Source organism: Echinops telfairi, unplaced genomic scaffold, assembly GCF_000313985.2.
Source record: "Echinops telfairi isolate 266 unplaced genomic scaffold, ASM31398v2 ScPeMD7_3533;HRSCAF=4204_0, whole genome shotgun sequence".
Taxonomy (NCBI): Eukaryota; Metazoa; Chordata; class Mammalia; order Afrosoricida; family Tenrecidae; genus Echinops; species Echinops telfairi.
The window spans coordinates 85,610,524-85,623,383 of NW_022107431.1; the positions used below are offsets into that span (position 1 = coordinate 85,610,524).

The 12,860-nt window shown below is 45.2% G+C and overlaps 1 protein-coding gene across 3 annotated transcripts in view; it reads left to right on the forward strand.

Moving 5' to 3' along the window:
* Nucleotides 1–12,860, forward strand: part of LOC101657756 (sine oculis binding protein homolog) — a 206,149-nt gene that overhangs the window by 49,336 nt on the left and 143,953 nt on the right. For all 3 annotated transcript variants that reach the window (XR_006680514.1, XM_045294709.1, XM_045294710.1), the window contains exon 4: nt 11,110–11,261. Coding sequence is in view for 2 of the 3 variants with exons in the window: in XM_045294709.1 (XP_045150644.1) it covers nt 11,110–11,261 (152 nt within the window). In the remaining variant the exon portion in view is untranslated. The remainder of the gene's footprint in view (nt 1–11,109; nt 11,262–12,860) is intronic.

Genomic DNA, 12,860 nt, shown 5'->3' on the forward strand with positions numbered 1-12,860 from the left:
TGATGCCAGGGGCTTAAGTGGAGAGCAAATGTTTTGAGAATGATGAGGGCAATGAATGTACAAATGTGCTTTACACAATTGTTGTATGTACGGATTGTGATAAGAGTTATACGAGCCCCCTAATAAAATGATTAAAAATAATAAATAAAAATTTAAATACATAAAAAATACATATACACAAAAAAATTTTATTTGCCCTCCCCTTTTTATGTCCACCGCCCCTCTTTAGTTGCAGTGCTTTATGACCTCTCCTCTGATTACATGCATTCATTCACACACCTGTCCATTCATGCGTGCACCATGGGTTGAGCACAGTCATGTGCTAGACGCCGAACGTGCAAAAGTGAAGATGTGGTCCTGGCTCTCACGGTTGTCACTGAGGCTCTGTGGGGGCATCTGGACTCCATTTTGTCCGAGTTCTCATCCACACTTCTGGAGTGATTTATCTCAGCGCAGTCCTACTAAGAAACATTATTGATCTCCTCATACATCCAGAGTGAAACCCAACCCCTTCCCATAGCAAAATGACATCCCAGGAAGCTCCTTGTTGAGACCCCGCCCCCCACTTCCTTCCCACCCTAATGCCCTGCTTTTCCCTGGGCACAGGCTTGGCTGCACTTGAGGACCACTGGGCACCCTCAGCCTTCCTGCTGCTTCCTGACTCCTGCCATTCCTTCGGCCCTTTCTTTGCTCTTGAACCCTCTCCCCCTCCAGCTCTTCCAGGACCCAGCTTGGTGCTATGCCCTCTGGGCCTGGACTGTTCCCTGAACCTTTCTTACTGCAGTCTGCCTTCCTGGCCTAGGGGGATCCACACACTTTTCTGATTGGGAGCAGGGCCAGGTCTCAATCAACTCAGCACTCTTGACCCCTAGTCCTGGGACTCGCATGCCATGGCTTAATTCTTTCTGGAATCATATCCTTTACACACAGTTGTGTGTGTGTGTATAATCTTTGTGTGCTACACATACACACAAATGTATATTACTTCTCTCTGTGTCCCTGGTGGCACAGTACTTAAGCACTTGGCTGCTAACTGAAAGGATGCAACTCAGTGGTTGCACGGGGGTGGGGTGGGGTGGGGAAGGTCTGGTAATCTGCTTTATAAAGATTCCCCCCACCCCAGCCCCATGGCCACGGAGCCCAATCTAATTCAAATCAACCCTATATGGGGGTTTTGAGGCTGTCAGTTTCTATGGCAGCAGGAAGCCTCATCTTTATCCCATAGAGGGCCTGGTGGGTTTGAACCACCGACTCCGAGGTTAGCAACCCAGCGCTTACGCCACAGTCCTACCAGGGTTCATAAAGATTAGAGCCCAGAAACCCACAGGGGCAGTTTTACTCTGGCTGAGATTCCAATTGCTGCCAGAATAAACTATATGTGTATAGATAAAGGGGTTTTAAAAACTTCTCGTAAAGCTCTCATTATTCTTTAATTCCATATACCCCTGAACATTTTGAAGCTCTCTTGTATAGGCATGTACACACACACACACACACACACACATGCTCCACTGGGAAATTTAAAATTTATTTATTTAAAAATTAAAAAATTATTTCTTTTATTAAAAATGTATCTTAAATTATATTACTTGGAATTTTATGTGCTAAATAATTTTGTACAATAAGCACCCTTTTTAAACTTTATTGGAATCAAATTTTAATTTATGTATAGAGATTTGTACTTCATTACTGTGTTAACTACTGTTATGTGTAGAGGGGGTGGACTATTTAAACTCCTAAAATCTCTTTACATGATTCTATTTTCAAAAGAAAAGCAGGGGTAATTTTAGATACTACCAAGACTCAGACAGTTGTATGGAACCTACATCATTTAATTGCATCTATCCACTTAATGAATTAACACAATGAAATTATATTAGTTTAGCCTCTACTGGGTGAGAATTTTTGATAGTTCCATTCCAAACCAGCTGACATTTTCAGGTTTTACGATGATACCTTTTCAAAGAGCAGACTTCTCAGGTACTAAGCAAGAAAAGAAGAAAAAGATCTACCCATGTGCAGATCCTTGATGTAATAATTGCAAAGAATTCCCATCTATTAATTACTGAATATCAGGCAGTATGGTGATATATTTGGCAACACCTTGTCAGCTATGAATTCAAATTAAGTAATTCTTCAACCCGAGTAACTGTAAGTGAGGCTTTTATTCCCTCTAATGGATTTACTCTTAAATCATCAGAGTTAGTGAAATTTAACCAGTTACTGGGTGGTTCTTTGTATCTGAAGTTAGTGGTTCTGCAGGTGTCACCCCTAGGAGGGACACGTGATTGAGGAGACTGGTGCCTGGTCTCCTTGCGTCTCTTCCACTCTGGCTTGCACACAGCCGAACCCTAGCCTTCTCTGTGGCTCCAGTTGCCAGTAACTCTTAGGAAGGAGCATTTACATATATAGTGTGCATACATCCTCTCACTGGAGCCTCACCACAGCTATAGTTAGAACAAGCATTAATATCCCTGTGAGTGGCATTCCCAGGGCATACAGCCAAAGGGGCAGTGTTAGCTCTTTTGCCCACACCCTCTGTCGCCGTCTCCCTGGATTTCACCTCACTGTCATTCTAAGAGCCGTGACTTAGGTTTACGAATCAGTGTACATTCATTACTTCATTTGCTTGAAAGACAAACCAACCAACCAAAACTCCCCTGAAACTGGCATACTAAGTAGTTCTGCCCGTTGTTTTTCTTTGCCAGAAATCTCTAGCTATATTGCATTCCTCCCACCTCTTCAACTGTGCTTTATGCTTATGTATAAAAGGTACTCTGGAAATAATTGATTTGCCCTTGTGCCACAGTGTGATCTCAGTGTCGCTCCCTCTCCCCTGTGCTCTCCCCATTCTGCCTTCATCTGGTTGCTGTCATTGTGTGTCCTGGGCTAAACAGAATCATAGATAAGACATAGATCAGTAGTTGGAAAATACGGCCTTGGGGATAGAAACGAAGTCAGAGATCTTAAAATTAAAGTATGGGAGACCAATGACCTATTCATTGCAAATACCTTTTTCAACAACAAAAAGAGCGGCTATACACATGGACCTCCTTGGGTGGGATATACATACAACAAATCAAACACATCTGTGGAAAGAGATGCTGGAGAGGCTCAGCATCCACCAGAACGAGGCCACAGGCCGACTGTTGAACATACCATCAATTGCCCATAATCAAGTTCAACTTGAAGCTGAAGAAAATGAAAACACATCCAAAAGAGCCAAAGTATGACCTTGAGCATATCCCATCTGAATTTGGAGGACATTTCAGGAATAGAATTGACGCATTCAGCATTAATGACTGAAGACCGGACGGACAAGTTGCGGGATGACATCATACACCCACCGGAGAGTGAAAGTTCCTTAGAAAGACCAGCAAGAAAGAAAAGAGTACAATAGATGTACACAGAGTTGCTTTGGAATGCAGAGTAGCTAAAACGAACAGAAGAAATAGAAAAGAACTGACAGCAGAAGATTTCAAAGGCTGACTCTGGAAGACAGAGTATTATAATGAAATGTGCAAAGACCTGCGATTAGCAAATCCAAAGAGAAGAGCAGGCTGAGCGTTTCTCAGGCTGAAGGAGTTGTAATGGGCAAAATGCTGAATGATGCAGGGAGCATCCACTGATGGAAGAAATACACAGTCGCTGTACCAGAAAGAACTGGTCAGTGTCCACCCATTGGAGGAGGTAGCATATGATCAAGACCCAATGGTATTGAAAGAAATCCAAGCTGCATGGAAGGTATTGGCAAATAAAAGGCTGCTGAAATGGACAGAATTCCATTTGGGATGCAGCACTGGAGGTGCTCACTCGTCTCTGCTACATGGCCAACTGACGTGAAGAGAGCCATATGCGTGCTTATTCTTAAAAAAGAGGACCCAACAGAATGTAGAAATTATCGACTATCATTAGTATCTCATGCCAGTGAAATCTGGCCGAAGATCATTTAAAAATGGTTTAAGCAAAACATCAACAGGAACTGCTAACAATCCAAGCTGATTCAGAAGAGGACACGGAATGGATCTTTTCATCGTTGATGTCAGATAGAGTTTGGCTGAAAGCAGAGAATACCAGAAAGATGTTTGCCTATAGTATTGACTTTGCAATGGCATTCAAATGCGTGGCTCCTAACAAATTAGGGACAACTCTGCAAAGAATGGGACTTCCAGGGCACTCATTTGTGCTCACGAGGAAACTGTACACAGATCAAAGGCAGTCATTTGAGCAGAGAAGGAAATGCCACGTGGCTGGAGACAGGACAGCTGTGTGATTATAGTTATTCAATCTGTGTGTTTAGCAAATGACCTGAAAAGCTGGATTCCCTGAAGTCATGTGGCGTGGGCACTCGAGGAAGACTCGCTAACAACACGCAGGCAGCAAAGCCTGGTGTGCTGCAAGTGAAGAAGAAAGGACTTGAGGAAAGACCGAAGCCTTCCTTGTGGGTTGCACCTGAACCTGAAGAAAGCGGCCATGTTGACACTAGACCAATAAGCAACATCATGATAAGCAGAGAAAAGATGGAAGTCGTCAGGATTTCACTTTACTTCTATCCACAAGCAACGCCCATGGAAGCAACAGTCAAGGTAGCAAATGATGTATTGGACGAATCTGCTGCAAAAGGCCTCTTTAAAGTGTTCAAAACTATGTCACCTTGAAGAGTGAGGCACACCTGACCTAAACTATGCTATTTTTCAGCACCTCTTGTGCGTGCAAAAACTGAGCAACGGAAAGGGAAGGCTGAAGAAGAATTAATGCCTTTAAATGCTGGCTTGGATGAAGATTATTAAGTGAGGGTAGAAGTACAGCCAGAAAGTGTTGTAGCAGTGAGGCTTTATTTCATGTACTTCAGACATGTTATCGGGGGACTAGTCCCGGGAGAAGGACATGGTAAAATACAGTCAGTGAAAAGCAGGAAGCTTTCTATGAACAAGTTCATCCCAGTGGGTCAAACAGCAACAGCTGCGAGGCTTGAACAAGACCGGACAGTATTTATGGTGTACAGCATGTTATGTTGGTCTCCAGGAGCTAAACTTTACTCCAGAGCACCTGGCAACAACACTCAAAAGCAAAAGAGTGAAGACTTTTTGTCAACCCAGTTGGAAGACTGTCCCAACTCTCCCCGTGAGTTCCCCTCTGGAACCCCATCCTGTTCGCGTCGTCCTCTGAGTCTTCCTCAGCCCAGCTCCACACTTCCCCATGAGAAGCTCTCATTCTAACGCACAAATCATTGGCAAAGATGCACATGTATTGCACCTCCTTGCCTTCAGGAATTTGGATTTGTGTTGGGGATACGAAACAAAGACATGACCTTTCAAGGGGAGAATTACGGAGCCTGGGATGTAGTGGATACTGCAAGGTCTGCAGTTCGAAGCCACCAGCCGCACTGCTGGGGAAGACAAGGTTTTCTATGCCTGTAAAGAGTTATAGTGTCGGAAACCCACAGGGGCCATTCGACCCTGTCCTTCTAGGTAGTGAGTTTTTGAGTGAATGGGAGAATTTAATCTATTACTGAGCAGTTGTGTTTATCCCCAGTCTTATCAGCACACTTCTAACTATAGATTTAGATTGCCCCTGCCCCCTCACCCCCCACCCTGCCCAGTCTACTCACGTGAAGGCCATTTAATGATGTTCAGCTATGATCCAGCCTCCTTACAGAGAGAAGGGTGGGCAAAGTATTGCTTCCTTCTGGAGAGCGTCATTGTTTTCTGTCCTCCAACTATTACTGTTCTGTCTTAATGCTTAATGTGTACCTGCTGGTGCACTTTCAGGTGGGATGTGTACATGAAATCCTTGTTCCATAATCGATGTTAAGGAAAGGTTTGTGCTTCTGGCCTGTACCTTTTTTTAAAAAAAATCAATCCACAATAGTGAGTAACACTTCAACTATCTCCTCAACGACATTTGGAGTCCACGTTCTTGTACAGTGTGCCACAGAGCAGCATGCCCTCTGAGTGGCCGTATCTGTGACGGTTTTTAGGGCTTCCTGTGGAGAGAAGTCTATGTGGATGGTGTGTGATCACACTCACGTTAGCAAGGCTGCGGTCTGTAGGTGGAGGTAGTGTTCTTAGTGCCATCGAGTTGGTTCCTGCCCATAGCAACCCTCTGCACAGCAGAACGAAACGCTGCCCGGTCCTGCGCCAGCCTCACAATGGTCCCTGCGCGTGAGCCCATTGTTGCAGCCACTGTGCCCTTCCATCTTTTCTTGGGGGTCTTCCTCTCTTTTAGTGCCCCTTTACCTAGCAGGATGTAGAGCCCAAGACCTTGGGTTCTAGCTTTCATTTGGGTTTTGGTCTATGGTCAGTGTGTGCTTTGAAATAAGTTACTTAGCTTCCAAACCCGGGTGCTCCATCCGCATGACGGGGATAAGGTCTGTTCCTGCATTCAGATGAGTGGTTGAGATGAAGATGGAATATGATAGATTTAAAGCACTTTGCATGGTGCCTGCCACCTACTAACTATTGGAGAACCGCTAGTATGCTCATTGTCCTCTTGGCTCAATGGTCTGGCTTTCTCCAACAGTCTCCTGGTGTACTTACTTCTAGAACATAAGGGTTTGGACAGAAGCCTTTGGAAGACTCTATAGACATTTAAATTGGACTGTCTCAAGGTGTTTCAAATGGAATAGTTCCCAGAGGGCTGTCAAGGAAGCAAACACTAATGTCGTTCTCTGAGCACCTTATAGGCGGTGCCTTTATTCCATTCTTAAATGCTCCCACAGATGGTCGGAAAGGGTGGTTGGTGCTCAGGCCCTACCTTCAGTTTGGGGGTGTGTGTGGCATGCAGGAGTCCCCTCAAACTCCCTGGCTAATTGTTCCAGGTGCAACTTAGTTGTAAAAAGGAGTGTCTGCATGTGCGCATTCTGGGAACTATTGGAAGAGTTTGGCATCAACAGTCAGTATTCGCACTTCCAGAATTTCCCATCAGTAGTATAATCCTATGGGAGTTACAAAGGATGGTAAATCGACAGTTTAATCGTTAGGAGTCTATTAAGACTCTCCTGGTGGCATAGGTTACACCCCGGGCTGTGATCAGCAAGACCAGTAGTTTGAAACCCCCCAGAGGCTCTGCGGGAGAAAGGGCTTTCTCCTCTTGTCAACTGTTCCAGTCTTGGAAACCCACAGGAGCAGTTCTCCCTGGCCTGCAAGGTCACTGTGAGTCGGCGTCGACTCTGTGGCAGTGAGTGGGTAGTAGATTGGGGGTGGGGGGTGGGGCGAGAGGAGGGTTCTTGTCAGGTAACCTAAGGTGTTTGTTCGCAGTTACTCCAAACACCCCTAGACGATTACTGACCAATAGCCATTCTTCCTTTACAAGTCCCCAGATAAGGCAACTTCTCAGACAGCTTCAGCGAGGCACCCAGAAGTGCTTGATCTCATACTTCTGTGCACTGTAATAAATGAATACAATTTTGACTTCATCTCAGAGTGATTAATCTGAACTTCCCCTTCTGGGATTTAAAGTAGAAAACATGTTTCTATAGTTCTTTCAACATTAGACTGGAAAGAAAATGCCCTCAAACACTCTGCTTAATTAAATTCTAAAGAGGTGGTACAAACTTTTCATGATTAACTGAAACATGCATATTTTGACTGATGCATATTTATGCGATATTATCATATGAAAATTTTATCATGTTATACAAACCGTTCTCTTTGGGAATGCGATTTAATGGTTTAAACATTTTGTGTTTGTTGTGGCATTGTTCATTATGAAAAACACACAGGTTTTTCTGTAAGGAGAAAGATACTATGTGAAGTGTCTTGGAAGTAGCCTCTCGCCTCTCACGGCACAAACCACTTGGTGTAAATATAAGCTGGGAGGTTTTTTTTTTTGTAGTTTGAAGAATTAACTTAAAAAAAAAATCACAGTAAAGAACAGCGAGCCAAACCAATTCTAAGCAGATAAAGTTGGAAATGGAAACATGCTTGGGGTCTTCGAGTTGGCCCAAATCAGTTATCAATGCCACTCTCAGATTCCAGGTAGGGTCAAGATGCGATTATCGAAATGATCAATCCCTTTGGATTTATGGATTTAAGAAAGGCACGCTGTCCTAGGGGTGTGGTCTTATTGTTAAGATGGGGACACTGCTTCATGGCTGGCAAGAGACTTTTCAGCTCTGTGTTAGCTGCTGAAAGTAATGTAGCAACCACCTTACTAAAATAATCTAGGTCTTTCCTGGCTTCTTCAATATCATATGACCAGAAATGACTTTCATAAGAAGAGGAGACCGAGATGACGGGAATGTTCTCGTGAGCTTTGGGGATAACCCACCTTCCACACGCTGCTTGGGATCAGCAGCCTTTGGTACCAATCTGATGACAGAAAAGGGGGAGATCTAATGGAAGTTTTCCAAGGTATTTGCTCGTATGAAATGGAATGTGATGAGAATAATGGATGGGAATGCTGCATTATTCAACAAGACAGATGCCAACCACCCTTCTCAGTGTTTTCTAACTGCCAGACACAAACGTGCACAATTGCTTCTGCCTCATCTTCCCAGATTGGGACTTGGTCGTAAGAATGACTTAACACAAATGATCTTAAAAAAAAAATATATTGACTTTTTTGGTTTATTGGTTACGTCTGTCTACAAAAGTACTTTTGCTTCACCTATAAAATTGTCCAGTGGCTCTCTCTGTTGCCCTTGGGATCAAGCATGGGCGTGCCCTCCAAGCTGTGGTTTTGCCCCCCAGCATCGTCCCTGCAGTTTAGAGAGGAGGAGAAGCACCCAGCTGGGTCTCAGCACTGCTCTCAGTTCAGTTTGAGCCCACAATAAAGACCTAGGATCTAAAAACTCTATGTTTTGTCTCCCTAACCAGAATATTTAATAAAGAAACAATGAGGGAGCCCGATGCACACTCTCGGGTGGCTCCTGGGGAAGTGAGGCCTCCCTACTGAGCCGGTGAGGCCATGTGATGCCCCTGTCAAATGGTCTTCATTCACCGATGTCACCAGAATCGGGCTTATTGCTCTTGGTTCAGCTGTGAGCGTCTGCTGTGTTACCTCTTTTCTCAGGAACTTAAGGGGTCCCGGCAGCTTATCCATTGGGGAAAATAGAAACAATTAGGAGTCACAGTTAGTGTAGTACCTACTGGTGGTTATTTTTAAAGACTGACTTTCTAATCAGATTTTAAAAACTTCTCCCCCTTCAAAGCAAATTATAGAGCTTTGCTAATTTCTCCTGCCCTGTAAAATGTCTATGTGCAGACAGGTGCCATGCTAGGAATCGTACGAAATAGAGGCTTTCTTTAAATAGAGCAAATTACAAAATGTGTAATTATACGAAATCCGGATGAATGTGCTCTGACTCCACCGAAAGAAAGTTATGTTTTCAAAAGATGTTTGATTAAAATGAAAGGTCATTTTCACATGGTCTCGGTTGATAATTAACAATAAATCACTATGTAATTTGTGAAATAAAATGTAGATCATTAAAGTGACAATATTTATTCCATTAAGGTAAATAAAGCCCTGTGCACAGTTCGGAGCGATGACCCTCAGGGGGATAGAGCTCTATCGCTGCACTACAAATTAGTCTGCTGCTAATGTTGCAGGCTGGTGACCGCACTGCCTCCAACCAAATCTTTCCCCTGGAAATGGAGTGATTGCATGGCAGATTCTATGAACCACGAATGTGTCAACAACTCAAGGACCATCCATGCTTAGCAATTAGTCTTTGGGGGATTTTATTCAAAAATCAGACAGCACTGTACCAGAGCTTGTTTGGGGGATTTTGTGATTACCTCCCAGGTCTGGAGCATGAACCTGGGTTAGTACAAAAGAAAAAAAAAATCTATAAAGGAACCAGAGAGGAGGCTAGTAGTTGCAGTCAGTCATACCCACACACTGCCCATTGGAAGGACAGACAAAATTCAAGCTGTAACAAAAGCCCCTGGGAGACAGCGAGGAAATATTTCTTAGGCTTTCACGTAAAGCCTCTCTCACCCCTAGCTCTTCAGGCTGATCTGTGCTTCCCATCATTCTGCCATTTGCTTCTCTCCATGGCAATTGTTTCATGTCTTCTTACCTAAATCTTTGGTTTAAAAAGTTCACGGAAGAACGGCATTAGCTTTCAATTCCCCCTTTTCCACGAACATTTAAAAGCCATCTTGTATCAGTGCTACCATGAACCCGTTGAGTCTGTTTTCTCCTCACACCGAAGGAAAAGAGAGAAAATGTTAAATATTTAAAATGTTTGCATTCAACCTAGATCTTGTCTGAGCATCCTCATGACTCGGGGTGGAACTAGGGAGATCGCCGGTCTGGTTGAGAAGGATGTGGGCAGCGGAGGGACCTGGGGTCTCCTGGCTGGCATCCCCGTTACCCTCCCTCCATCCTGGCAACATGAGCCCGTCCCGTGGAGGAGAACGGAAGCCAGGCCCGGCTTCCCCGAGGGGACCAGCGCCTAGGAGATTGCTCCGGCAGCCCACCATCCCTCTCTGCCACCACAATCTGGCCACTCACTTCTATCCCTCTCAGAACAAGCACATCATCTGGAATTGCTTTGTTGCAAAAGGAAACAACGCCCCCAAATCACCAACGATTCGAGGGCACACGTCCTGGTTGAGCCCAGCGCCTGGTTGTCAGGTTTCACAAGGCATTAATCACCACATGGATGGGGTCCCTCCGAGTGTCGACCCTCCCCTCCCCGAAATGCCGAGCCTATCAGCTTTCTGCAGGACCCCAACCGAAAGGGGTCATTTCACAAGCTTCCTTAGTCCCGGGGCTGGTTTCTCCAGGCTGATGATGTACTTTAACCAGGTTAAGAAGCCCTGGGACCTGCCTCAGGCCTCTGTAGCCATGCTCTGGCTTTTAAGTCCACGATGCCCTTTAGAAATTTAGGAACAGAAAGAAAGGAGGAGGATCGAAGGAAGGAAGGAAGAAAATGAAAGAAAGAAAGAGGGAAAATCAAGAACTGAGCCACCCCCCTGTCACCGCCCCCCCACTCCCCTTAAGAGCTGCTGGCTGTCCTACCAGGTCCGGAAGTAGTGTGAGACAGAAACCATTTAAAATGAGTCCTGAGTAGCTTCTGTCAGGTTCAGGGTGTGTCTTACGTTTGAAGGGATGTTTGCTTCTGATATGAACATTTTTCTTATACTTTTGTTATAGAAGATGATGTGTCAAATGTACAAATAATGTGTGCCTGGTGCCAGAAAGTGGGAATCAAGCGCTATTCCCTGAGCATGGGCAGCGACGTGAAAAGCTTCTGCAGCGAGAAGTGCTTCGCGGCCTGCCGACGCGCCTACTTCAAGAGGAACAAGGTAAGAGCACGGCGCGCGCGCGCCAGCTTCCGCAGGCCTCCCCGCACCAGTGCGCCAGTGCCTTTCCGCTCCGAGCCGAGGACACGGCGCCCTTTGAGCTTTGCCCTCCGACGCCTTCTCTCTTGTCTGCTCTCTCCTTCTGCCACACATAACCTTTTGGAATAAGTACCCTAACCCACCCTCGCCCCCACCCCTTCTCCTGTGTACCCTGCCCTTCAGTTTCTCTTGGCTTGGTGTTTGAATTCTGAGAGGTTGAATGAATCGGGTGAGGACGCGGGGACCCCAGCTGGCACCCTGAGCGACAGTGTCTCCTGCAGTCATGCACAGACTAGAGTACGTTCAAGCTAAGTGGGAGAGATTTCTATAACAGGACCAGGAACTAGCCACCTGAGCATGGCCAGAAAGCTTTAGTTCACCCAGTTGAATACCGATTCCCAATGGAAAGATCGCTCTTGCTTTTTTCCAAAAACTGACCCATATATTCTAGTCAAGAGTGACCTTATAATCGTGTTAAAAATGATGGGTTTTGAGAACAGGTGAGACAGTGGAACGGTGGATTGATTAATGCACCAAGATGAGCCACCCGTTAGGAGGAGGCTTGGTTGATGAACACAGGGACCGCCGCAGTTAGAGGTTGGCTTTATTGTTAAAAGACATTTCAGGGTCGAAAAATGACCATTTAGGAGATTATTAACCACCGTTTATGGAAAATGGAATGCATGGTGTTTTCCATAGTCGCAACACAACACACACTCACATACACCACCACTGATATTTTAACCCTTAGAGAAGCTATAGCATTCTGTTACCAATCCCTGAAATCAGTTGCCAGGCCTTGATAATTGACCATTGATCTGTAACGGGCTTACTTCATTAGTAAAATCATCCACGTTCCGCTAAGCATTTCCATTTCCATAATGCAAGAACAAAATCTGTCCTTTCTTGAAGCAAACAATTATGATTGAAAAAAACACCCAACAACAAAAACCAAAAACCACACCGACTGATAGATGTCGGCCGTCCTGCCCTGCTCTTCGTGGGCTACCTGCGTGCCAAGGAGCTCTGTGGCAGCACATCACCTCCTGCCCGAAAAACAAAAACAGCCTCATGCCCAAAGAAGTAGGCTGCAGAATTTCACTGGGGTGGACTTTTAGTAGCAGTCACGAAGGATGAGGCTCATAAGCGTCACCAACACTGAGAGGCAGGTGAGGAAATGGTTTGGAATCCTTTTAGACCCCAGTCCTCAGTCCGGTCAAGTTCACTTTCCCTGGGGAGGAGTTGGGGGTGGGGGCTGGGGAGGAGGGTGGAGCAGCATACTTGGGGAGCCACACTTAGTTTTAATGTGAGAGAAATATGATGGTCCCCAAGACCCCATCTCCCGGGCTGAGTTCTCAGCTCTGGGCTTTCTTCTTCAAAGTCCTATTTACCACAACACAATACTTTGCATTCCATTCCAGAGGATGGCTCTAGAACAGGGGTTTTTGTCTTTCTTCCATGTTGTAGGCTTATGGGTTTGAATCCTGACAGGCTGCTGCTGATAGTGAGTCAAATCTAGCCGAGATGAATTTGTTACAACCCCGATGCTACACGATACACCTT